The 25,414-nt window shown below is 41.9% G+C and overlaps 2 protein-coding genes across 3 annotated transcripts in view; both read right to left on the reverse strand.

Annotated features, from left to right (window-relative positions):
* RIT1 (Ras-like without CAAX 1) overlaps positions 1 to 6,067 on the reverse strand; it is a 9,493-nt gene extending 3,426 nt beyond the window's left edge. The window contains exons 1-5 of the mRNA XM_004693825.2: positions 5,947 to 6,067; positions 5,347 to 5,494; positions 5,126 to 5,182; positions 661 to 734; positions 257 to 448 (exon numbers count right to left, since the gene is read on the reverse strand). Of these exons, the coding sequence (XP_004693882.1) occupies positions 257 to 448; positions 661 to 734; positions 5,126 to 5,182; positions 5,347 to 5,452 (429 nt within the window). The 5' untranslated portion in view covers positions 5,453 to 5,494; positions 5,947 to 6,067. The remainder of the gene's footprint in view (positions 1 to 256; positions 449 to 660; positions 735 to 5,125; positions 5,183 to 5,346; positions 5,495 to 5,946) is intronic.
* Positions 6,068 to 6,965: 898 nt separating this feature from the next.
* Positions 6,966 to 24,323, reverse strand: KIAA0907 (KIAA0907 ortholog). Of its 2 annotated transcripts, XM_004693826.2 has the most exons (14): positions 24,215 to 24,323; positions 23,535 to 23,751; positions 20,473 to 20,601; positions 20,076 to 20,155; positions 19,201 to 19,253; positions 18,756 to 18,919; positions 17,733 to 17,944; positions 17,124 to 17,184; positions 13,826 to 13,883; positions 13,335 to 13,588; positions 11,797 to 11,976; positions 10,800 to 10,912; positions 9,121 to 9,212; positions 6,966 to 8,237 (listed from the first exon to the last, which is right to left on the reverse strand). In XM_004693826.2, exons 1-14 carry the CDS (start codon positions 24,250 to 24,252, stop codon positions 8,038 to 8,040), a joined length of 1,851 nt encoding a protein of 616 aa, XP_004693883.1. In that variant the 5' UTR covers positions 24,253 to 24,323; the 3' UTR covers positions 6,966 to 8,037. The 2 variants fall into 2 exon arrangements, with proteins under 2 accessions (XP_004693883.1, XP_012588868.1); XM_012733414.1 differs by lacking the exon at positions 6,966 to 8,237 and having other exon boundaries at positions 9,126 to 9,212; positions 10,800 to 10,884; positions 24,215 to 24,278.
* Between the last annotated feature and the right edge of the window lie 1,091 nt (positions 24,324 to 25,414).

Raw genomic sequence — 25,414 nt, forward strand, 5'->3', positions numbered from 1 at the left:
ACGAAGTACACTGCTGAGGGGAGCAGCGGGCAGATCAGGAGAGGTCTGCCACGCCATGTGGTCACCTCTGGGGCAGGCGGGAATCGAACTCATGCGGAAACGGCTTTAGATTCTCAGTGCTGTGCTTTAACCCGCTGTGCCACCAGGGAGGACCCAATTTTGAATTTTTATTCTAAGTCAACGAAAGGTATAATAAACAAAAATATAAAATGACTGATCACATAAGTACAGATAGCATTTTCAATGCAATGCTTACCTGTCTCAGCTGATTTAGGTCAGACTTATTTCCCACAAGAACCACAGGTGTGTCATCAGTACGTCTAACTCGATATATAAGTTGTTTAAACTCCCGAACTTCATGGAAACTTCTGCGATCAGTGATAGAGTAACAGATAATAAATCCTTCTCCTGCTCTCATATACTGATCCCGCATTGCAGTAAACTCTGCCTAGAGGGAAACAAGGGTTGTTAACGTGCTGATGTAACTAACAACTACATACCTACAGGCTATTTCACATTAGAGAAAAAAATAGGTTGATTACCTGCTATCCTGATTCAGAGTGCATGAAAAATTAAAAGAGATGAACTAGTGATCTTCTCTGCATAGGCCTTCCCTTCCCCTTTATATTACAGTGAAAACATCTTTCCATGATTTAATACCTGTCCAGCTGTATCCAAAATGTCCAGATTGGCAGGCTCATCGTCAATACGAATCCGAATTTTATAAGCATCTTCTACAGGAGGGAAGAAAGGTGCACTATAAGCCCACAAATGCAAAAACATTCAACCTTATTTAAAAATAAAAATAATAATATTTATTTTTATTCATACAAGAATTGGGGTGTAGACCCAACTCACAAGAATAAGAAGATTCACCAGACAGAGTAGGGAGCCAAACAGGTAAACCCAGTATACTTCCGGCAGAAATACAGTGCTAAGGAGAATAGTGGACAAGACATGATGATCACCTCCCTGGTAGGGATCAAATTCAGGGCACAGTGGCTGCCAACGGCTTGAAAACCCTGTGCCACAAAGGTGGCCCTCAACCTTAATTTTTAAAAGGATTTATTTTATTTATTTATGCACACAAGAGCTGGGGTATAGGCCAGAGGTGTGGAGATGTGAGAGGATTCACCAGAGTGGGGAGTGGAAAAGGCAGACGGACTGAAATACCCTGCCAAGGGAGCAGTGTGTCTGACACAGGAGAGGTCTGCTGGCCATGTGGGTCACCTCTCTGGCCAGGGATCAAGCTTGTGCTGCAGTGGCTGCCGCCAGCTTTATAGTGCTGAGACTTTTACTGCTTATGCCACCAAGGAGGCTTCTCAATCTTATTTTAAAATTCATCTTATGAAGAAGTACATTAGACCTAAATTCTTTAAGTGCCCATTACTATTCAGGAAACATGCAAAATGCATTGACATACGTAAATTGGGTCTTCAACTAAGGATTTTTTTCCACAAAGAAGTAATGACATAAGGATCCTCCCTGGTGGCGCAGCAGGTTAGAGCACAGCACTATGAAGCTATCACAGCCACTGCAGCAGAAGTTTGATCCCAGCCAAGGAGGTGACCCACATAGCACAGCAGACCTCTCATGTCCTACCTGCTGCTCCCCTCAGCTGTGTATTTCAGTAGATCTGCCTGTTCTGCTCCCCACTCTTGTCTCTGGTGAATCCTCTCACCCACCACACCTCTGGTTTGCACCCCAGTTTCTATATGTATAAATAAGTAAGTCTTTAAAAAAAAAAAAAAAAGATGACATCAGTTTATAAGATACTGGGTTATTAAAAAAAATCAGTACAGAAAAATAACTTTACCACTTATTAAATAATTGTTACCAAGTTATACTATGTAGTTTTATGTTTCCTTACTAGTCACAATAATCCAATGAGGCACTTATCTCCATCTCACAGAAAATATTAAATGCTAAAATGTGTCTTCCACATCACAATTAATGATCAAGTCAAGTTCTTACGTACTTAACCATGTGCTATAAAGCCTCCTCATTTTATAGAAAAAAGGGGAAAAACATCACTTTTTTTTATTTTCTAAATAATTCATACTGCTGTAACTTTTCCTTTATGAAAGCAAATTCTCTGTATATTTTATTATAGTAACCTTGCAAAATACAGTAAAGTTAAAAAAGCGGAAAAAGGCCCTCCCTGGTGGCCCAGCGGGTTAAAGCACAGCACTAAGAAGCTTAAGCCACTTGCGCATGAGTTCGATCCCGCCTGCCCCGGAGGTGACCACATGGCAAGGCAGACCTCTCCTGACCCGCCTGCTGCTCCCCTCTGCAGTGTACTTCTCAGTCAGCATGTTCTGCTCCCCGCTCTGTCTCTGGTGAATCCTATCACACTCCACATCTCTGGCCTGTACCCCAGTTCTGTATGAATAAATAAATCTTAAAAAAAAAAAAAGAAAAAAGAGGAATAAAACCACTCATTATTACCACTATTCAAACAAGTGTTGCTTACATCCTGGTTGTCTTTCCTTGTAACAATTTTTTCCCCAAAGCCTATTTCTGTATTTTTGACCTTCTCTTGAAAGAAGAGTTCACCAAATTAATAATTCTTAAACTACACTTCATGAACCACTAGATTGAGCTGTGAAAGAATTTAATGGGCTGGAGACAGCATTAAAACGATTAAGCAGAAACTAAAAATGAAAAAGACACCAGAGCACACCATAGGTACTAAGTATGCTTTCATTTTATTTCAACTACATAAAAATGCACACATGGGGCCCTCTTTGGCACAATGGTTTAAAGTGCACTATGAAACTATCCACAGCCACTGCAGCATGGGTTCAATCCTGGCCAGGGAGCTGACCTACATGATGCAGCAGACCTCTCCTGTCCCACACACTGCTCCCCTCAGCAGTGTACTTCAGCTGACCTGCCTACTCTGCTCCTCATTCTGTCTCTGGTGATCTTCTCACCCCTCAAACCTCTGGTCTGTACCCAGTTCTTGTATACATAAAATAAGTAAATCTACAAAACAAAAAAACAAAAAAAAAAAAACACATACATGTACACACAGGTACACTCACATACTTACATGTGGACTGATTACAGCAAAGTTTTTTTTCCCTTAGCTTCAGCAATCAAAGCTTGAAACAGAATGCATTAAATTGTAAATTCAGTGACACCAGATACTGTAGACCCAGAGAGTCTACCACAATGCGTGGCATTTAACTAGAACTCAAGAGACATAAATATCTGATGTTAAATCAAATAGTATTGTCAGGAAAGTAGGTGACTGACTGGTGAAGTTGATTACAAAAGTTAACTCTTCCAGCAGACAAGTTTATGTGTTTTACTTTAAAGAAAGGAAAAGGTATCTCAGGAGTTCTGAATTACCTAAGCCCTAAATTGATTTTTTTTAAAGCTTACTTTTACTTAATTATGCATGTAAGAACTGGGGTATAGGCCAGAGGTGTGGGGTGCTGAGAGGATTCACCAGAGACAGAGTGGGGAGCAGCACAGGAGGATCTACTGAAACACACTGCTGAGGAGGTGGCAAGACAAGAGGTCTGCTGTGCCATGTGGGTCAGTCACCTCCCTAGCAGGGATCGAACTCATGTCTCAGTGGCTACTGACAGCTTAACAGCACTGAGACTTTAAACCCTGCACCACCTGGGAGACCCCCAAACTTGACTTTATCCTTAGAATTCCCATCAGTCTGAATCCCTGAAAAATGTTCTAAATTTGACAAAGAAGAAAAAAACAAATATTGTTTCAATTTTCCTCAATCCACAGAAGTCTCAACTATATAAAAATGACCAGTCTAAAGATGGGTTAACACAGAACACTCACAGGTTTTGTGGAAAACAGAGCAGCAGACCCTCACCCAATCCAAGTCCTTTTAGACTCAGTATCAAATCCTGAAAACATCAATAAAATGGCCAACTTCTGGGCTCTCTCACATTCTTTTATTGTGGAAGATAACCTTTTATTGCCTCAAACCTGCTTCCTTATTGATGGAGGTGGGGGGAGGGATGATTAACATAGTTGTTAAACAAACTATAGAAAAGTAAAGCATCTGGAGGAGCAGGCCTGAGGCAGGGATATGGAGATTGAGGCCCACTGTAAAACAATCACTGGTCCTTTCAAATCTACCCAGTCAAACCAAATACAGGAAAAACCCTCAGGTGCCAACCCTGGAAATAAATAATTTAGCAGCCGTTAACAATCCACAAAGGATTAAGCCCCTCCTGAAAACCCGCATCTCTGTGCTGACAAGGAGCAGCTGCTTTCCTGCCCATCGGTGACACAGGTGCTTCTCTTCTTTCCACCAACCTCTACCCCTAGGCTCCCGCCTGCGGCCATGCAGGCCTCAGGGGCCACTCCGCCAGCTTCTGTCAATCTAAGCATCCTTTCTTTACTTCCCATTTTTTAAATAATAAACCTGACCTTCTGCTATAACTGAACACTTCTACCTTGTGGGGGAAGTCCTTGTTTGCCAGTGAAAGGGGAACTCTGATCAAACTTTTCTCAGAGGTAACCTAAGGACCCCGTGCTCTGAAGCCAACACCTCTCCAAACCAGTATCACCTATGGCTTCAGAAATAACAGCAATGATCTTAAGTCCTTAAAGAGAATAGATAAAATATGACCAGAAATGCTTTTTAATCCAATATTCTCCCAAAAATAAAGCAATAAAGATTGTAAAAGACATGAGAAAAGACATAATACACAGTAACTTGAAGTATAAAGAAATAAAGGAGGGTTTGGTGTGGAAGAAGTCCAGGCTCTGCATGTCTGGGTCAAAAGAGTTCAGCAGGCTGGCTCTACTTGTTTTTCTGCTTCCTTTTGTGGAAGTTCAAACCAGCTGACTCATACTTACAGAATTAGGCTCAAGTCAGATCCTAGAGAAGTGACAGCAAGAGACTTAAGTGGTCTTTAAATTTTTCCTTTAATCTGGCAATACTGTTTATCAATCATAAAAATGTCAATCAAATGTCCTATTAGTGGTCCATAAAAAACTGAACGTGGCTTATGTACACAAGTTATCAGAAAAAAATACTTGCTTACCACTGCTATAGTACTCGTAAATTAATTACACACCAAAAAATCCTCAGAATAAAGTTAAACATCATCTTGGAAAACTAAGTGACTACCTGACTTACCAATAGTGGGGTCATGATCTTCTGGGAATCGGTGACTGATGAACTGCATGGTCATGGCTTCAAAACAAGAAATGAAAGGTAAAATTCACACAGAAGTAACCCACAGAAAGAACTAAGTAGCAACACTGCATTAGAGCCCGTCTCCCATTTGGTTTGGATGGAGATCATCTGTCCTAAATTCCTTTCATCCTTCCTTCTTGAAAAAAGAAAATGCCACTCACCACTTTTCCCCACACCACCAGCACCCAGCATCACTAATTTGTATTCCCGGGAGAGGCCCGCAGGGTTGCTACAGCAGCTACCAACTGGTCGAGCGCCAGACTCCATTGTCCTCTTGGAGAATCCTGGGTGCCCCTTGGGAAAAGGTACCTAAAAGAAAGAAGAAAATATTTAATCCAGGAAGGAGACACCTTGACAAGGGCCTAGAGGCAATGCTCTCTCTTCCCTTCTCTGCCCTATTATTACTCACGTTCCCTCCTGCAGTCTTTCTGGAGGCCCCAGAATCTCCCACACCCCTACCTTCGCTCCAGGACAGTTCAATCCTGTGACACACCACAGATTTTCCGCATTACTTTGTCCAGAAAGAAGAGACACTGTCGGCTTTTTCGGGCTGGCGGCACAGCGGGCAGGCGCCCCCGAGCGCGAACTCCCGGGTGAAGGAGCACAAGGAACACCGCCCCGGCGGCGGGGGTCCTCCGAAGCCCGCGGCGCCGCGGTTCCGCCCCCTCCCAGCCCTCCGAGGCGCTTTCTCCCGCGGCAGCCCCGCCCGCCATCACGGCCCCCACCCCGCGCTCCAACAGCCGAATGCCAGCTGCTCTTACCTTCGGGTCGTGAGGGCCCCGGACGGGCCCCCCCGCAACTCGTCTTCCTTCTGGCGGCGAGGGTCGGGCGCTGACCTGTGACCCTCCCGCAACCGGGGAAGATGGCGCCACCGGCACCCACGTCCCGGCGGGAGGGGCGGGGCCACCCCGTGACGCCCGCGGCTGGGCCCACCCCCTCCGGGGAGGGGCCGCTCTCGCCCGGGCCTCAAGCCCCGCGCGCGGCTGGCCGCCACTCCACTCGCAGGTTAAAGCAGTGACTTATACACGTCAATAAGGGAGACTTGAGCAGGTGCACTCGCGGGGCCTCCAAAATAACTCTTCAGGGCTCGACGACGCTCGTGCTAAAGCCGCATTTGGCCACAAGTAACGAGCCACCACCAAATCGCCCCCAGGTGAGGAATGAGATCAGTTCACTTCCCATAGCAGTTTCTAAACGTTTCCAAAAAGGGACAGCCGTGACTTGGGCTCTTGCAAACAGGGATCAGGCCTCAAAAAACAGATGGTCAGTTAATCAAAGTTCTACATGTATTTTAAACATGTAAATGAAAGACGGTCAAAATCACTTTCTGTCTTAAAACAATGTACTGCCTTCCAGTAGGAAATTTTAAGTTTTCAGGTGACCTCTAATTAATGCAGCCATAAATGTACTATCACTATATTCCTCTATTTAGGCAGCACACATAGTTGATAGGTGTGAAATTTCTGTTGAAACTTACACCTTTAAAGAATCCCCCCCAAATAATTTGTATTTCCCTTAAAAATTCATTTAGTCCTTTTAATCAAATCAATATAAAGGAGGGCTCAAATGTGAAATGGGGAAAAAAATCGAGCATAATATTCTACACTTTTCATCTGAACTTTCAAAGGCTTATTTAGCAAAATCATGAAGCTCTTGGAATTATATACAGACACTTTAAGCTCACATGTATTTTTCTGATGAGATTATGTTTCGTTATGGTCTGAGTAAAAGTTTATGAACTTTAGTGTACGGATGGGTTGTGAAAGAAAGAAACCATAAGCAGAATATTTATACATTTATTTATAATGAAATTATGGTCTAAATATTTACAACATATAGGAAACCAGAGGATCAATTTGTACAAAGCCAGCCTGCAAAATATTCAAATGTGCAAAAGTGACAGTTCAGTATCTCAAACTACTCCTGGTTCAGCAGACTAGCTCCTTCAATTTCATACATCAATATTTGATACAAAAAAGTTCTTTTGGCAAAACCTGTAATGCCAAGAAAAAGGACAAGTTGCAATTTCAGTCCACCATCCTATTGCCAGCAGTCACATCTCTTTTTTAGCTGCAACCAGTTCTGAGAGAGACAGACCACTGTTTCATTTCTGTGATGAGTTTTTGATCAAGTAGTTTTCTTTGACCCAGCTGAAGACAAGGAGCTTAGAAGGGCAATAAAAACAGCAATGGCTATCTGGGACAAGTGTGCCTGAAAAGTGCCAGCTTTGGATCATCCCAAAAGACACAACAGGAGAAAGAATATAACCCTTCCCTTACCCCTGGATCCAGCCATATCCAACTGTACTAGTAAAACTGCATTTTCCAAAACAGAATCCAAAAATGAAATAGGGACGAGTTTTTCTTAGATCTTAAGTACTAAAAGGATGTCTTAAAATAATTCCCTCACGAAGAATAAGGCTTTTTTTGTAACCAGTCATTATCAAAATTGACCAAGCAGTAGTAAAATATAAATAAAAACCTTCTTCTATGTCAGATAGGGGCTATTTGTTTGGAAAAGGCTGGATGAGATCAAATGTATATGGGAATGACCCTGTTGGGATGCTTTGTTGCATAAGCACATTTCACCAACCATTAAAAAGCTTCAGAGACAAGTTTGTGATTCTATGTAAATTTTAACAGATGCTATGCCACTGCAGAATTAAGGATGTTTTAAAAAAGACTGGAACCCCTTCAATAAAGGGGACACTGCATCTCTAAGGACTTCTGCAAAGGTCCACTGCAAAGGTCCAAGATGGTTCCCAGTACAGGCCCCAGAGTCTTGTTAAATCAAATGCATGCATTATTGCTAAAGAAGAGTCACCGAAGGTCAAAAGTCAGTTCCAGTATTTCCTACGGGGCCATCCAGAATGGCATCTGTTGTTTAGCTCGTGGTTGTGATGAAGGGTACTGATATCCCAAACTCCAGCCCTGTGGAAAACTACTTGCATTTTTATGACCTCCGTGTTCCTCCTCTTCATCAGATGAATCTGCAGCATAAGCCACCAAACCAAATCCCTTCTCCGCAGTTTTCATCTTCTTCACTGGATAATCTAAAACAGAAAAAAACAACCCAACCCCAAACCCCACCAAGAAAAAAAAAAAAGATAATACCATAAATTCGTTAATAAAAAAAAGATGTTAATTGTAAGTGGTTAGTTGGACACCATTTTGAGGTCACAGGGTCAATGGTCACCCAAAAACGTTGAAGATCACACGAAAAACAGCACCAGCACCAGCAAATGTGAATCCACCAGAACCATGTAAGAAAACAGAGAAAGAAAAAAGAAACACAAAAAAAAAAAAGAAAAAAGAAAAAAAAAAGGAAAGTTAGCAAGTGAGTCTCTGGAGCCTGATATCTCACCTTTTAAAGAGTTAAAAGAAAAGAAGTTTAGAAAAGAAAAAATATTTTTTCTTGTTTGATTTTTATTATGACTATAGGCAAGGAGCAAAATGATCCCACGTAACCCTACAGGATTTAGAGTTCTGGAACACTAGGAGGCAACACTATTTTATAAAAGCCACAAGCTGATCAATAGTTGTAAGGGGAGATGTGGCTCATCTTCCAATACAAAGAAAAAAAAAATCAATCTTTATTAAATCTGTATCAGATTACTTCTAGGTATTCACACAACAAAGGCAACAAAATTTTGAAATGACCTACCAATCATTAGCATTTCCTAGGGTTTTAATGTCACTGATGCTATGTATAAAATATAAGTCGACTGACTCTTTTCTAGACACGTCGGGTTGAAAACAAAAGGCTGTGTAACTATATGCTGTCCATATAAAAAAAAAATTCTCATTAGCCAGTAGATTACAGAAGTTGGATTAAACACCTGAATGAATCACACCTGAATGAACATCAGGTTAGAAAACTAAACACTTATGACCAGTCTTGGACACTCCCTACTCCCCCCAATACACCTTACTCACCATGACTCCCTGTTAAGGTCCCAGACCCATTCCTTTCATCAGACTCTGATTTTATTCCAGTCACTGGGAAGGCTGGTGGAGGCATCAACTGCCTAGGAAAATGAAAAATGAAGTACTTTCAGAAAAAATCAATTTTAAGTTCTCTAATACTTTGGCAAAATAACAGTCTGCAGCTAATCTTTCCAGTTAAATTTTTAAAAAGATTTATTATTTATGCATACAAGAACTAGGGTACAGGCCAGAGGTGCTGGGGGTGGTGGTGAAAGGATTCACCAGGGCAGAGTGGGGAACAGAACAGGCAGATTGAAATACACTACTGAAGGGAGTAGTGGGCAAGATAGGAGAGCTGCTGAACCATGTGGGTCACCTCCCCGGCCAGGGATTGAATTTGTGCTACAGTAGCTGTGGGTAGCTTCATAATGCTTCGCTGTAACTGCTTATGCCATCAAGCAAGAGGCCCTCGAATTAAATTTGACACTAATTTCTACTTTCACGAACCCCCAGGCCTTCAAGCTTACTAACAAGTTATAAGGTTATATGGTCTGTTGACATAGCCAGAACATTCCAAAAATAGAACTGTTATGGGAAATCGGCTCCTACTTGTCAAAGATAATAATACAGGAAAGGTGAATTCAAGAACTGGATGGCAGGATGGATTTTCATTTAATAGCTTCAATGAATGATAGGCTATGGTCATAAAAAACAAGAATGGCTTCTTTGTGTAACACCTTTGTTATTCCCTCTCCCTGCATTGAATTAATGACAATGTAGCTGTTTTTAAGATTTTACTTTCTACTACTGCATCAAAAAGAACTCACCTGAGCCAAATACCATGTTTTTTGTTTTTAAAAAAGATTTACTTATGGGGCCCTCCCTGGTGGCGCAGGGGGTTAAAGCACAACACTGAGAAGCTAAAGCCGCTTCCGCATGAGTTCGATTCCCGCCTGCCCCGGAGGTGACCACATGGCGCAGCAGACCTCTCCTGACCCGCCCACTGCTCCCCTCAGCAGTGTACTTCGTCGATCTGCCTGTTCTGTTCCCCACTCTGTCTCTGGTGAAGCCTCTCGCCTCCCCTGCACCTCTGACCTGTACCCCAGTCTATATGCATAAATAAATAAATCTTTAAAAAAATATTATTTAAAAAAAAAAGATTTACTTACGTATGCATGTAAGAGCTCAGGTATGTAGGCCAGAGGTTTGAGGGATGTGTGAGAAAATTCACTAGAGACAGAGTGGGGACAGGCAGATCTACTGAAATACACTGCTAAGGGGAGCAGCGGGTGAGACAGGAGAGGTCTACTGGGCCATGTGTGTCAGGTCTCTTGCCAGAGATGGAATGAGTGCTGCAGTGGCTGAGGGTAGCTTCACAGTGCTGAGACTTAACCCCTTAGCCACCAGGGAGGCCCTTCATTTCAGTTTAGAATACAAAGTCTGTGAGGGCTCTCCGATGGACTAGTTAAGTCTCAGTGCTATCAATGCTACTTCCTGTGTTCGATCCCCAACTAGGGAGGTAACCCCCTGATGAATCCTCACTGCCCCCCCCCACGGCCCTCTTACCTATACCCCAATTATTCTATGCAAAATAAAACAAACCCCACTTTAGAACACAGAAACTTGTGTCAATTCAAACAACATCTGAATATATCCACATCCACATACATGTGTTTCAACCAACTCACCTGTCCCTCTCTCGCTCTTTGCCTGAGGAACTTGCCAGCTTCGATCCTGCACCTTCAATCTCATTCTGACTGGAGAAGCCTGTACCTAAATTAGTCATATGAATGGGTCCATGCTATGAGCAGAAAAATACATTGGCATTAGCAAATCTACAACTGCTGTATTGACTTTAGCTCCTTAATGTAACTGTCAAGTGCCTCATCTTTCGAGTAATAGCAGTAAGCTGCACTACATAGTTCTTTGGGATCTGGAGTACAACCAAAACAATGAAGGCTTTTTTCTCTGTAGGACTCTGTCAGTGTTGCTGTGACTCTTTTTGTGATGTTTATCTGCTTTCAACGATCCATAACTGGTTTGTATAAATCTAGTGCTGAACTATGAAAATGCTTCAATGTTTTGTTTCAAAAGTTTCCAGAATTCTAAAAAGTAAAGGTGCTTTAAAACAAAGATGCACCCAAGCCACATATTTTAATGATTAAAAAAAAAATCTAATGAATGACTATTAAATATTATGTGTTTGCACAGGATTACTGCATTTCTGTCTCTTTTAGGGAGTATGGAAGGAAATGGAGAAAGAAATCACTCTCAGGGTAGAAGAGAATAAGTTGAAAGCCAAGATTTTAAACTCAAAGCACATAATAGGGGAATAGCTTTTGGAGAGATGTGTAGGGAAGTAAGAACTATCCAGCTTTCAAAAATATTCAAGAGTCCAATGTATGAATAAGACGACGTGCAGAATTTGATAAAACTCATCCCAGATGATAGTCATAGGGGACTTCTTCTAGTGGAGAGTTTTGTAGTCTTATCACACTGACCTTGGAAGACAAAATCTACCAAAGAGAATTACTCTTGCTTAAATTAATCCCCCAAGAAAAAAAATCTAAATAGATTTTCCTGGAATCCTAGTGGAGAATAGTGGATATATTTGTGCATTTCTTTTTCTAAAGGGAGAATTAGTAGGATGCAATGAAGAAAGTAAGACATGGTATTTTATTTAACCTGGTATCCAAGAAGTCCAGATTCTCGTTCATCTGGTAGCTCCTCTGTGAATCGCCTCTTCTGTGCCTGGGGTTGAGTTGGGAGTGGGGGCTGGGGCTGGGGCTGGGGCGGGGGCTGGGGACCAGCCGGCAAGGCAGTTTTGACAGGAGCAGCAGGAATAAAAGGCCCACTCATCGGATTCTGGGACCAAAACAAAGGGGGGGGGCGAGTGAGAATAACCAACTATTGATTTAGTAAACAACAATTACAACATACTTTAATGATCAGAATGTGCCACATGAGTCTTTCATCTGTTTCCTTTTTGTATAAAATTTGCTAACAGCATCACCTAGCTTTCCCACCTTCAAAGGGAAAGATGAAACTGAACCTCTCCCATACTCTGAACTGAGAAAAATCACTGTTTGTTTGGGCTATTAAGAGCAAATAGGATTGTTAAAACACAAAACCTCGGCACTTAGTTCAATGGTTATCAAGCAAGAACATTCTCTTTACAACTAAGGCCCTTTAATCAATGTGATTAGCTTTCTGGATAATGCTTGTGGCAAAGGAAACCTCATCTACCACTTCTACAGGATAAGATGTTACATTTAGAGCATGTATATCTTATGTTTTAAGAGTTTCTTCCAAAAAAGAAAAGGGGCAATCAAAAGGCAGTTTATATTAGAGAAAACAAACACTCCTAAAAACGAAACTCTTAATAATAAACAGCTAACATTTATTGACTGTTATCACCTTACATAATTCTGTAACTATTATCACACATGCTCATTTTGTATATAGATAGTCAAAGCCTGGATCAGAAATAAGTTATATTCCAAGATCATGCAACTCAAAAATGAATAAGTCATGATGAACCCTTGCAGTCTAACCTTAAATCTAAACCACTCTGTTGTATTGCTTCCTGATTACAAAAAAAAAAAAAAAAAAAAAAAAAAAAACCTCACATCTTGAGAACTACAGATCTACCTGTAAACGTAAGGTAAAATAATTATGGATGGGGAACAGAGTCTAGTTCTTAAGCCCCTTTCTGCTTCAAATGTGCAGTCCCTTTCAGAGCCCACAGTCCACGGGTGAGAGACTGGGCAATGGTTCGAGGCTGCACCTTACTCTTGCATGGGTACACTATGACAAGCCCACAAAGAAGGGCCTACCATAAATCCATTTCCATGCTCACACTGACCTCTTCCCTACCACGAAAAAGGACTATATAGTAATCTACCTTGATGAACCACTCACATACTACTCTATGGCCCACACAAACTAAACTATTTTTACCATCTGGTTCTTTACAAAAAGCTTGTTGACTACTGCTATAAACTGTTACATGGTGGCAAGATTTGTAAAATTATCTGTAAACTTTAGGATGAATGCACACACACAAAGTATTCAGGTAGCCTGGTGATGCGAACACAGTGAGAAAACAGGAAAAAAACCCTCACACTGTATATTTATTTCTGGTTAATCCCGCCATCCTCACCCTCTCCCTGCCCCAGTGTTCCAAATTCAGCAGTATCCTGTTGTACATCCTCACAGCCTACCTGTCCAGTGCTAGCTGGAGGCTGCACTTGTGTTATCGGGTATTGTGTTGGCACAGGTGGGACTCCAGTAGGTAATGCTGGCAAGACTCCAGGTGCCAATGAAACAGCAGGTGGCACTATGCTTGGGACTCCATAGGGAGGTTGAACTGGCTGCTGAGGAGGGGGAACAACAGGGTAACCAGACTGATAGCCATTGGATGGATAATATGGTGGCTGAGGAGGGACACTACTTATAGCAGAGGGTTGTGTATAGCCTGAGGGGGAAGAAAAAAAGTGTTTAATCAGCTGCAGCAGAACGAGACATTTTAAATGAATAATTAACTTAATCTCTAGGGAAGCAAAATACTGAGGCACGAATGGCTTTCCGAATTACCCTAAGTTGAAGGGAACATTATCAGTGCCCTGGCACAGTAATTCTAGCCTCAAGTATCATATTTTACACATCAATATCACTAGCAAAACATTTTCTAAACACTTCAAGACATACACACCTGGTAAAGGTACAGCAGTATTAATCTGATTCACAAATCTAGAATATTCAGCATGAACCTACAAGAGAAAGGAAAGCAAATCAACACTGGACAGTCCTAACTGGTGGGCAATTCATAAAGGTCTGACTATACAAGTTCAAGTCCAAAGTAATTAGGAATTAAGTTTGTCCATTGATGTGCTGATCAAGTTTAAACTCATCCAATTTAAATTTTAAGGTACACCTATCAATTTTTTAAAGACTTATTTATGCATGCAAGAATTGGGGTACAGGCCAAGGGTGTGGGGGTGAGAAGATTCACCAGAGACAGAGTGGCAAGAGAAGAGGCAGATTGACTGAAATACAATGCTGAGGAGAACAACGGGCCAGAGAGGAGAACTGCTGTGCCATGTGGGTCACCTCCCCAGCCAGGGACAGAAGTTGTGCTGCAGGGCCCTTCCTGGTGGTACAGTGGGCTGGAGCACAGTACTGCAAGCTAGCTGCAGTGGCTTCACTGCTAGTTTGCTCTCTAGGCCCTGGAGGTGACTCACATGGTGCAGCAGACCTCTTCTGTCTCACCCGCTGCTCCCCTTGGCAGTGTACTTTGTCAGTCTGCCTGTTCTGCTCCCCACTCTACCTCTGGTGAATCCTCTCACTGCCCCTGCAGTTCTGTATGCATAAATAAATAAAATCTTAAAAAAAAAAAAAAGTTGTGCTACAGTGGCTAGCTTCACAGGCCTGTGCTTTAACTCCTTGTGCCACCAGGGAGGGGCCACACCTATAGATTATTAAGCAAGGTTTCGAAAATCAGGATCATGGAAAATTCTAAATCCCAGAAATGCTGGGTACAAAATCAGAGAACCAAAGAAACTTAAGCTGTTATAGAATTTGTAAGTTGTGAGTGTAAGTGTTCAGAAATCGTTCATTCCATCTACAAGGTGATCCACTTGATACCCAGAGCTGTGCCACTGTGCTATAAAATGCTGTTTGTAATTATGCCAATGGAAAGGGTTTGTCTACTATTCACCATAGATGTGGTGATAAAAACTAGAAGTGGGGAATGTAGCTGGGGACTGAAGCCAAGGACTGTGGCAGGTGGTACCCTCCCTGAGGGGGTTTCTGTGAACACAAAACAGCCTCCCATAAGGTATAAAAAAGTATCGATTTTGCAGCAGCAACCTTAGAGAGGAAATAGGAGTGACTGGAGCAGAAAGCCACTGCAGACCTCTGAAGAGGAAGGGAGTTTGCAAGGAGCTGAGAAACTGAAAAGGTTACTGGTTTTGCTGCAGATGTAAGCCTGGCTTAGCTGCCTTTTTTGGGGTCATTTTGGTGGCTGTGGCTGCTGTCCTGAGTGCCCTCTGGTACGGTGCTGAAACGTCCTGCAGTTCTGGAAGCGTCTTTTGTCCTGTTTTCTGTTGTCCTCTTGAGTTTCCTTTGTCCTGGCCTGGAGTCTGGCTGCTGTGTGCCCCAGGTCGACAGAGGCAGGAAGACGCCATGTTAAACATTGTTGAGAAAGGAGCTGCTCATCCTCAGTGGGAGGAAGACGCCATCATAAAGGTCTGTGTGCAGGACAGTACTGGACATGACTTTGGGTAAAGTAAATGGCTATTAATGGCCTCAGTGACTCTTGTTTCTCTGTTAAGAGAACCCCTTTGCTGTTATTTCCTGAGCCTGAGCAGTCTTACAACTGTGCACACAGGTGAAGAACCCAGAGAGTATTTGGTAAAGTATTTGGGCAACAGGGCCTTGGCCAGTTTAGTCTCCCTGCCACCTGGTATCACACCTATCCTCAAGGAATTCAGTTAATAGAGGCCTAATACTTGCCCCAGCTCCAGTTCTGCATTACGTGGATCCTGAGTCTATAAATTCAAGTAGCACCAAAAGATGGGGAATGGTCAGGAAGATATCTGATACAAAGTTTGCTAAATCAGGTTACTTCACAGAACCAACTTCCTAAGGGGTATCCTGAAATACCAAATAGCACAAACATGAACACAGTCAACCCCAAAATCTGAGTATGAGCCCTTCCTAGTGGCACAGGGGTTAAAGTCAGCACTACGAAGCTATTGCTAGCTACTGCTGTCTGAGTTCAATCCCCAGCCAGGGACCTGACCCACATGGCACAGCAGACCTCTCCTGTTGTCACCTACTGCTCCCCTCAGCAGTGTATTTCACTAGATCTGCCTATTTTGCTCCCCACTCTTGTCTCTGGTGAATCCTGTCACCCTGTACACCTCTGGCCTACACCCAGTTCATATGCATTAAAAAAAAATCTTAAGCAAAACAAAAAAAGAGTGTGTAATCAAATAAGCAATTACCCCCCCAAAACACTGCTAACTGTGCTAAACCTATCACTGCTCTAATCTTCAGCTGAAACTATTACTAAAAAAAAACTTACGGCCCTCCCTGGTGGCGCAGCGGGTTAAAGCACTGCACTGAGAAGCTAAAGCCACTTCCGTATGAGTTCGATCCCCGCCTGCCCCCGGAGGAAACCACATGGCGTGGCAGACCTCTCCTGACCCGCCCACTGCTCCCCTCAGCAGTGTACTTCGTTGATCTGCCTGTTCTGCTCCCCACTCTGTCTCTGGTGAAGTCTCTCACTGCCCCTGAGTCTCTGGCCTGTACCCCAGTTCTGTATGTACAAATAAATAAATCTTAAAAAAAAAAAAAAAACTTACAATGCCATCACAACCAGCCTGACTGGAATGAAAAGCATTATTTAAACAACACATTGTTGAGATTTCAGAATCTAGAATATAGATTTTTCAATTTCACACTGAAACAGCATGCTACTGTGAAACTGGATAGGGTGGTGGCCTTCCTTAGACTATGTAAGGTACTAGAAGAATGTAATGGTTTGACTAGTGTTTTCCCTGCCACACACACTCCCTCCCCCTTTACATCTACCCGGAACCTCAAATGTGGCCTTATTTGGGGAGGTGACCATTGCAGATCTAAATTATTAAGATGAAGTCACACTGACTGCTATCCTCAGGAGACAGACACAAAGATACAAGACAAGTGGCCAGGTGAACATGGAGGCAGAGACCAGTGAAATGCCATGGCGAAGAATGCCAAGAATTCAGGTGATCAGAGAGGAAAGTGGCCCAGAAGAGAGTACACCTTAGAGCTCCCAGAGAGAAGCAATCTTGCCCATATCCTGATTTTGGAGTTCTGTGAGAATGAATTTATGTTTTCTAAGTGACCCAATTTGTGGTACTTTGATATGGGATGTCTGAGAAACTAAACCAGGTAGGAAAAACAGCTAAGACACAACCCAAAATGGCAGCGGCTCTTCTGAATGAGTATGTATAACTCACTGTTTGCAAGAGATTCTCACAGAGCTTCTTGGCAGCAGCCAGGCCCTCAGATTTGGGATGACTGCAAAAGAATAATAATGAAAGTTCAAAGGGGAGAAGGAGAAAGAATACAAGATTCCACTTTTACTTTGACTGTTGTTTTGTACATTTCATAAATTCAATAGCACAAATCCAAGTCTCAAAAACCACAAACTAGAAAAAATGTCAAATAAGCTCTTTAATATAACTATATCAATTACTCTATATATTTCAATGGTTTCTTTCTCTGAGTAATAGTATATCTTACCATAAAGACACAGAGTGTTCATTAAAATTACTGTGATGTAGCGATGTTGTCACAGCTTCTAATGCAAGTTACTTTAGGCTTATACAGCTCATTGTAGGATCACAGACTTGTATAAAGCCCAAGCAAAGAGAATATTAAAAATCCCAATTTTATCTCCTCATTCATTATTACCTCATTGGGATGATTCCTAGAGTCTGTTTACCCTAGCTCCTCAAATAGTTACCACTGCTTTATTAAATCCAAACCCTCTTACTTTGGAATTATTCCTGCCTGTACCGTTAAGGTGACAAGTACTCAAATGCCTGAGCCCCATATATTCATACCTGATATAAATATACATAGGTTCAAAAGCTTCTCGGCCAGATGCTGGCTCAATGCAGCCTGAACCCTTGCCTCGTAGGAAGACTTTGGCACCTGTTTCAATTTGAATGTGCTGCAAATAGGAGCAACCTGGACCTTCCACTTTTTCCTTGACGTTAAACGTGGGCACAGCATGTTCTAGACCCACAAATAATTTATCTTGAACATAATGCATCTGTGGAAGAACAGAACACCTTAGATTAAACAGAGTATATATAACCTTCATCTTGAAAATTATTGTGCAAAAATACTTGAATCCCTCTACATACTTTTAATCACTTCCAGAATAAGAACACCTACGTTTTCTATCATGACATATCATACATAAAAATAAACCCTGTCTGGTAGTACACCTTGTGAGAACTACACATTACATGTATCTACCCACGTTAACACCTTACTGTGTTCAGCAAAATATTTGTAAGATGTAAAAACCCAAGATGTAATACTGAAGTAAACATACCCACTTTATCCACTTTATAAGCTATGTTTAAGTTGTGCTAATCCATAATCACAACATGTAACATGTATATATACACACATAAGTAATGAATATAAATAAGAGTCTCCTATAAACTGCAATGAAGTGTTGGGTAGTACAGTCAGCCCGTGACGTTCTCCAATAAGGGCTGCTCTCTCAAACCCTTTTTTTCTAGGAGGATTGTATCAGCAGAATCTTACTTCATCAGACTCAGCCTTCTTAGTCCTCCAGCTACTATCAAGTTACAAACTAGGTTCCAACCGCTAACTTCAAATTGTAAAATACATACTCTGTCATCTATTAATCCCCTTTACAGAATGTATCCGTTTGAAGACGTACTCAGAATCTTGGAACCTTAACAGGCCTGTAAACAGGGTATCAACAGTGGGTAATTTTCAGATTGAAATTTCAGAATTCTCCCCCAACACACACACTTGCTGCATTAGTTGGTATATTTATTTAATAGAAATGATAAAGCTGTTCATCATCTCTCCACAAAACATACCCCTGACTGGAAGGGAGGTTTCTGGCTAACAGCTGGAGACAGTTGTGCAATAGGTGCCGGCTGGTGATAGACAGTGACTGTTGCACCATTGAAAGTTGGACTAGTCCCTGTAGCAGCTTTCACTACCCCATTGGTGATAATTTCTTTGATTCGGTTTACTGCTCCTGGGAAAAAACACAGCTAGTAAGATACTATACCAAAGAACTGAATAAACAAACTAGTACCCAATGGTCACACAGGCCAATGCTCAAGTCCTCAAGTATTATTCCATTTTCTAGGTTACCCAGCACATGACTTCCAACCTCTCTAAGCCCCCATGGACATTCAGGATTGGTTCACAAACCAGAGTTAGAATACAGCTGTTAGGAAGCAGGCAATTTATTGCATATTGCTCTGAATTTTGCCCTTTAAAAAAAGCAGTATGTAAGCCCAAAGTATCACTTACTGTCCACTAATTCCCGTGTCTGGCCCTGAACATGAAGATACAATGGCCGATCCCTATAAAGAGAAATATAAAATGATGATCCCAAACTAGTCACAACCACAGAAGGAGCCAACTGGGTTATCAAGTTAATCTGTAATCTTTAAAGCTTCCAAAAGTAAAAGAGATGATATGTACAGAAATGGTTGCTTCTATTTAATTTCTAAGAATACGGTTTTGCACAGCTGGAGAAATGAGTAAGCCTTTCTTCTTGCTTAAAGTTAACTGGCCCATACAGGGGTTAAGTCTATTCATAAGGGTTCAAAAACATTAGTATCAGTCAATTGAGATAACCCATTATTCAAGAACAGAATTTCTTTGCGCTGGATGTCCATTAGGTTATGGGCAAATGTACTCTTACTATGGAAATTAATGGTGCAGTAAGGATAAATTCAAAAAATCACCCAAGTACCTGTCCTCAAAAATTGATAATGAAAGAGGAGAAATGACAGGGAGATGAAATCTTTACAAAGGATAACTTATAATCTATAATTATCAAAGAAGCACTAAGGACATAGAGAAAAGGCTTTAAAAAAAAAAAAACAGCCCATTTGTTAGAGGAATTATTTCCATAGAACAAAAATTTAGAAGCATATTCATTAAAAATCAACAAGTGTTATTTTTTAAACCTTTGGATGTGTTTCTGCCAATAAAAAAAAAGAGCTGCCAGCATTTGTCACGTCTATTCTGAGGCGCAATACCTGCATGCGCGTGCACATGCACCCCCGCCCCAAGCTACCAGCCAGAATTTACACGTACAGCCTGGGAGAGAAAGACACGAAGCAAATGCCAGCGGGGTATGCCAACCCTTCCCCAGAGTAAAGAATATGCATACACACCCTAGTCCCACTTTGGCCTTCTCCTCAGTTGTCATGAACCGCCCTCGAGTTGACACTGCAGCCCCACTAAGCCGGCTGATCTAAAAATGCAAATGTTCTATTAAAATAGGATGTGCCAATTGATCGATTTTAATGATAACTAGCAGGGCTGACTTTCCTCATTCATTCCACCAATAAGGCAGAAATGAGTTCTCTTCTGTATCTGAAATTTCCGCTCTACTGGTTCTTTACTTTCACTAAGTAATTCCTGAGTTAAATTAAACCCAACCCTCACTTCAAGCCTAGGGCCCAAACCCCTAAAGAATATCTGACTCCTGTTAGTCTGCATTAGTGATGTTGGTTTTCTGAAACCACACCCACCCACCACGTTCCCCACAGAAGCCCGACATCTCCACACCTCGTCTTGAGTCTGTCCTCGAGTCAGCAAGTTCCTACATGTGAGAGGCACATCATTGATTTCTACTTCAGCTACCACCAGGTCATCCTTGCTTTTATTGCTAGTTAGGCCTTTGCCAGGAGCCTGAAGCTACAAAAAAGAGAAATTTAAATTTATATTATGAAATAGTATCTTTTCATTGTCCTCAGTCCCAAGTCCCACCATGTCCCTACTTTTCCTCTTCCCGGCCTATTATCACACTTGGAAACACTTGATAATTCTTCATGAATGAAACAAACAACCTCAGTTTGACACCAAGTATAGTTGATCTATCTTAAGGTCAACATCTGATTTCTCTATACTATTAACCATACGTACATTTTGACAACCACATAATTATAGAAACTGTGGAACTAGACACTGCAATCACCACAAAAATTAAAGGCCAAAATATGATGTTTTATAGCTCAATTAGCTAGCTTTACAAGCAGTAAAATACAAGGGTAGAGTCCTAGGTACAATGATGAGCAAGTCCAACAACTTATGCCCCTCACTCATGCAACAGGAAGCTGCCTACGAACTGATGCTGGTCACAACGTATCAGATCCAACTAATTTCATCTTTGCAGTGAACTCAAAGACCCTTAAGCTGCACTTAGTAACCCATTACTCCATTGTATTAAGTGAAAACAGATTAAAAGCAAGCAAGAACCTAAAAAACTGATCTGATTTCTCTCAATTTAATCTACAGGCAACTCCAGAGGGCTGGATTTCAGGGTTACCTGAAAAAGTTTAATCTCAAAATGGCCTCCTCCAACTTTTAGCTGCTTCAGACCAATGTCAAACAAAGCTGCTCAAGGGAAATATTTTCTTTGTGTGTTCCATACATTTTAAAACTGAAGGCAAACTAGATAGACTGCCTGATTGCTCTTTACCTTTCTTTATCCTCTTTCAGTTCACATTTACACATCTCACTGAATCTTTATGACCAACTTTAAAGGTACAGTTATCAGTATTGCCCAACATTACTACTGTTTTCTATCTGGCAGTCTAATATGCGTGCCACTAGCCCCATGAAATAGACTGCACAGGTAAATTATCATCAAACCCATCATAGATGAGGGAATCGAGGCACCAAATGTCAAAGCCACACAACCAGTAACTGGGAATTGCTTCAAACCTAGGAATTCTAATTCTACATCCAGTATTTATGCACCACACTGTCTCCTGGTATCTAAGCATCACTTTAAAAATTACTTTTCAGAGAAAAAATAAACTTAAATAATTAATATCAAGAATTTTAATATTCAAAAAATACTCCACCTTTGTCAGTGTTTTTTTTTCCTTGTACACCTTAGAAATGGACTGATGCAATCTTTGCAAACATTAAAAAATTAATGAATAATGGTTCCCTGGTGGCCTAGGGATTAACTCTCAGCTCTATCTCTGTGATAGCCAGAGTTTGAGCCCCCATTCTGCTCCCCATTCTGTCTCCGGTGAATCCTCTCATCCTCAACACCAATGGAATGCACCCCAGTTCTTCTACGCAAAAATAAATAAACCTTTAAAATCAACAATGAACTTCCAATTCACTAAAGAGTCCCATCAATTCTACACAACTTTAATACTTCACATTCAGATATGTCTGGCTTCTCTACTAAAGTTAGGTTAGGGGTCTCCCTGGCGGTGCAAGAGGTTAAGTCTCACCACTAAGCAGCCACTGCAGGACCAGTTCCATCCCAGGCCAGGAGCTAACAAGCACAAGGCATAGCAGACCTCTCCTGTCTCACCCACTGCTCCTCTCAGCAGTGTGTTTCAGTCAACCTGCCGGTTCTAATCCCCATTCTGTCTCTGATGATCTCCTCCCACCCCTACCCACTCCCACACATCTGATTTACATTCCAGCTCTTTTATGTATAAATAGGAAAATAAATCCTATTAAAAAAAAAAAAAAAGGTTGGAAAGTTAACAAAGAATTGCATTGCCCCCCGTCAGGCTTATTGAGATATAAAGGACAAATAAAAATTATATATATTTAAGATATACACCTTGATGTTTTCATGTATACAGAGTAACGTATTCACCACAAACATGTTAATTTAACATATCCATACTTTGCACCAATTGCATTTTTTATACAGAACTCATCTCTTCATAGGTAACATGGAAGGCAAATTTTAACTCAAGCATAAGGTCTTTTTTTCAAGTAATGATCACAACAGAATGAGATGTCCTGGAAGACAGTGAATTCTCCAACTCTATAAAGTCTTTATCAAGCAAAAGCCAAATCCTCAACTGCGCAAGGTGACTCAAATCAGACAGCCGTAACTCCCACCTCTGGATCCTGGACAAATTATATCACAATCCTAATCTCCTTCATCTGTAAACTGGCGACAATTATCTACTCCAAAGAATCATCGTAGGGATTATTTCAGTAAAAAGCATACATTCACGAACCTTTTCCATCTGCAGAATGTTGAGTGGCAGCTCTCCTGCCCACCTACAACTAAGCAGGTACCTCTAGCAATATATTCCTCCCATAGGAAGATACTTTCCTTCTACTGCAAGATATGTTCAAGGGATCAAAGTTAAAAGATTCAGTCTAATTGTAAGGTTCTACCAGGTTTTTATAAAATGATCAAGTAATTTTCCCCATTAGTATGAAAACCCAAAACAAAGTATTGGTTTGCAGTTCACATTCAATTGCACTTCAGTTAATCATCAGAGATTTGAATCCACAAGTTCTAATTAGAGAGAACTATTTCAAATTAGAGAATTTAAAGTTTCCTTGATTTACCCGAACTTGTCTTTTGACTTCTGAAAAAAAATACAAGTAATCACTAAACATACTACTTTAAACAAAGTGAACACAGACTAAATCTATCAGCCCATAAACATTACCAGCCCAATCAAACCTGCCTGATAAAAGCAAATAGGACAAAAAATGTGTACATTACAAAATTAAACTTTAAATTACTGTACTTATATTTTCTCCTTTTTTAACACAACGATTCTGAGATTACAAGATTGTGAAATAACACCTATTAAATTTGCTATAAGCAGAGTCCCTTCAACTTCAAATACCTTTTCAGCAGCATTCTGAGTTGGTTTCAGCTTCCCTTTGGCCATGAGCATGGCATTGATCTTGGCAGCCACAGCAGCAGCAGCATCCAAGGCTCCAGAGGGAGCAGCTGTGGAGCTCCCAGGATTCCCCCCACTGCTGGTAACCTCCCCACCTTGAGCTACAGGTGGAAGATAAAGAAGAGGTGCTGGCGCTGGTTGGTCCCATTTGCTGCGACGTCTACAAAAAGGAAAAGAAAATTATTAAGACGCTTCCTTTACTACCTACCGACAGCACCCCACTTTCCCTCTCATGTTCTCTTACACCTCCAAATCACCGATCAGGGATAAAATCACCTTGTCTCTTTAAATAGATAACTACTGCAATATATCCCCTTACTTCTCTAACTCTTTCCCGAAATCTACTTCCTTTCTACTCTGCCCCATCAAGGCTCCATTCTATTCCGCACGCCCTTGTTTACTGTCTTCCCCTTGCTTCGTTCCTCCAAAACCACCTGCTTTCCTGTGCCCTCTGATCCCCGCCGGCCTTGTTCAGGGACTCTCGGCCTACCTCTCCCCACAAGTTCGGCTGTCCAATACACACACTTCTCACTTCCGCGCCCCTGCACCCACGCAGATTCCCAAGGCTTCTCGGCCCTTTCTGTGCCCCACGCCCCGTGAGGCCCTCGCCCGCAAAGCTTTACCCGCCGGCTCCAGGATGTGTCGCGCTCCCCGCGGACATGGCGACCAGCCCTGCTCATCCACCCGCCAACTACCCCACTAGCACCGCTCCCGTCATTTCCGCCCCCAACGCCCTTACGCACAGCTTCTTCCGGTCGTGAGGAAAGCGGTTCCGGTGAAATCGTCTTTTCGATTGGATTCAGGGTGACTTCAAGACGTCTGGCTTTCTGAGAGTGGTAGGGTGTGACCTTCCCGCTTGAGCCTTGCCCTTGAGAAAGATGGCTGCTAGCGTTCATATTTAAGCGGAATAGGTGTTGGAAGAACCCATGTTTGTTGTGGGCAACTAGATAGCCCCCCAAAGACAATACACACGAGTCAGGAAATTAAAAGGGGTTTTCCCCCAAAATTCAGCGGCTTTAGTGTGGACTCCCGCCTTTGGCCAGAAACAGAGCTCTATCACGAGTTTTGCCTATTTCACATTTTAGTTACAGGTGCAGGGAAAAGAGAAATGACTCGTCCTAAGGTCATTAGAAAAATTTCTTTCTCCTCTTTACTTTTTTTTAAAATTCTGTGCGGAAGAGTAGGCCATGAAGGTGAATAAGCCACGAGTCCTGCCTTTCTGGTCAGTCTCAAATGGGCAGGGTAGGCAAGCAGACAAACACTTGTAATAACTTGATGTGCTCTTAACCTCAGCATATTTATTAATGTCCTCTAGGGTTTTTTTTTTTTTTAAGTGTTGTAGGGTTTTTGGTTTTTTTAAATATTTTTACTTTATTTATTTAGCATACAAGAGCTGGGGTGTAGATCAGAGGTAAAGGGGGCCTGAGAGGATTCACCAGAGACAGAGTGGGGAGCAGAAAGGCAGATTGACTGAAATACACTGCTGAGGGGAGCAGCCTGGGAGACAGGAGAGGGCTGCTGGGCCATGTGAATCAACTCCAAGACTGGGGATGGAACTGATGCATCAGTGGCTGCAGGTAGTGCTGGACCTTAACCCTTTGCACCGCCAGGGAGATCCCTAAGTGTTTAGTTTGAATTGTCTGCTATGTGTTGTGGGATGGTATGGACTGTAGGTTGGAGGCATGTGGGTGAAAGAATTCACCAGAGACAGCGTAGCTAACAGAAGCAATGGACAAGGCAGAAGAGGTTTGCTGTTCAAAGTGTGGGTCCTGAAGCTTTGTTTATTTTCACGGATTAGGCTAGGGAGGCTAGTCAAGGGGGTC

This window comes from Condylura cristata, unplaced genomic scaffold, assembly GCF_000260355.1.
Source record: "Condylura cristata isolate star-nosed mole 26May11 unplaced genomic scaffold, ConCri1.0 scaffold00040, whole genome shotgun sequence".
NCBI classification, from domain to species: domain Eukaryota; kingdom Metazoa; phylum Chordata; class Mammalia; order Eulipotyphla; family Talpidae; genus Condylura; species Condylura cristata.

What these genes read in the sequence shown, in the direction of transcription:
- KIAA0907 (XM_004693826.2), bottom strand. Translation starts at nt 24,252, where the DNA reads ATGTCCGCGGGGAGCGCGACACATCCTGGAGCCGGCGG. An exon ending in ACACATCCTGGAGCCGGCGG is followed by an intron (nt 23,752 to 24,214) that starts GTAAAGCTTTGC and finishes TCCTTTTTGTAG; the next exon opens with ACGTCGCAGCAAATGGGACC. An exon ending in AAGGCCAAAGTGGGACTAGG is followed by an intron (nt 19,254 to 20,075) that starts GTGTGTATGCAT and finishes TTCTCTTTATAG; the next exon opens with GGATCGGCCATTGTATCTTC.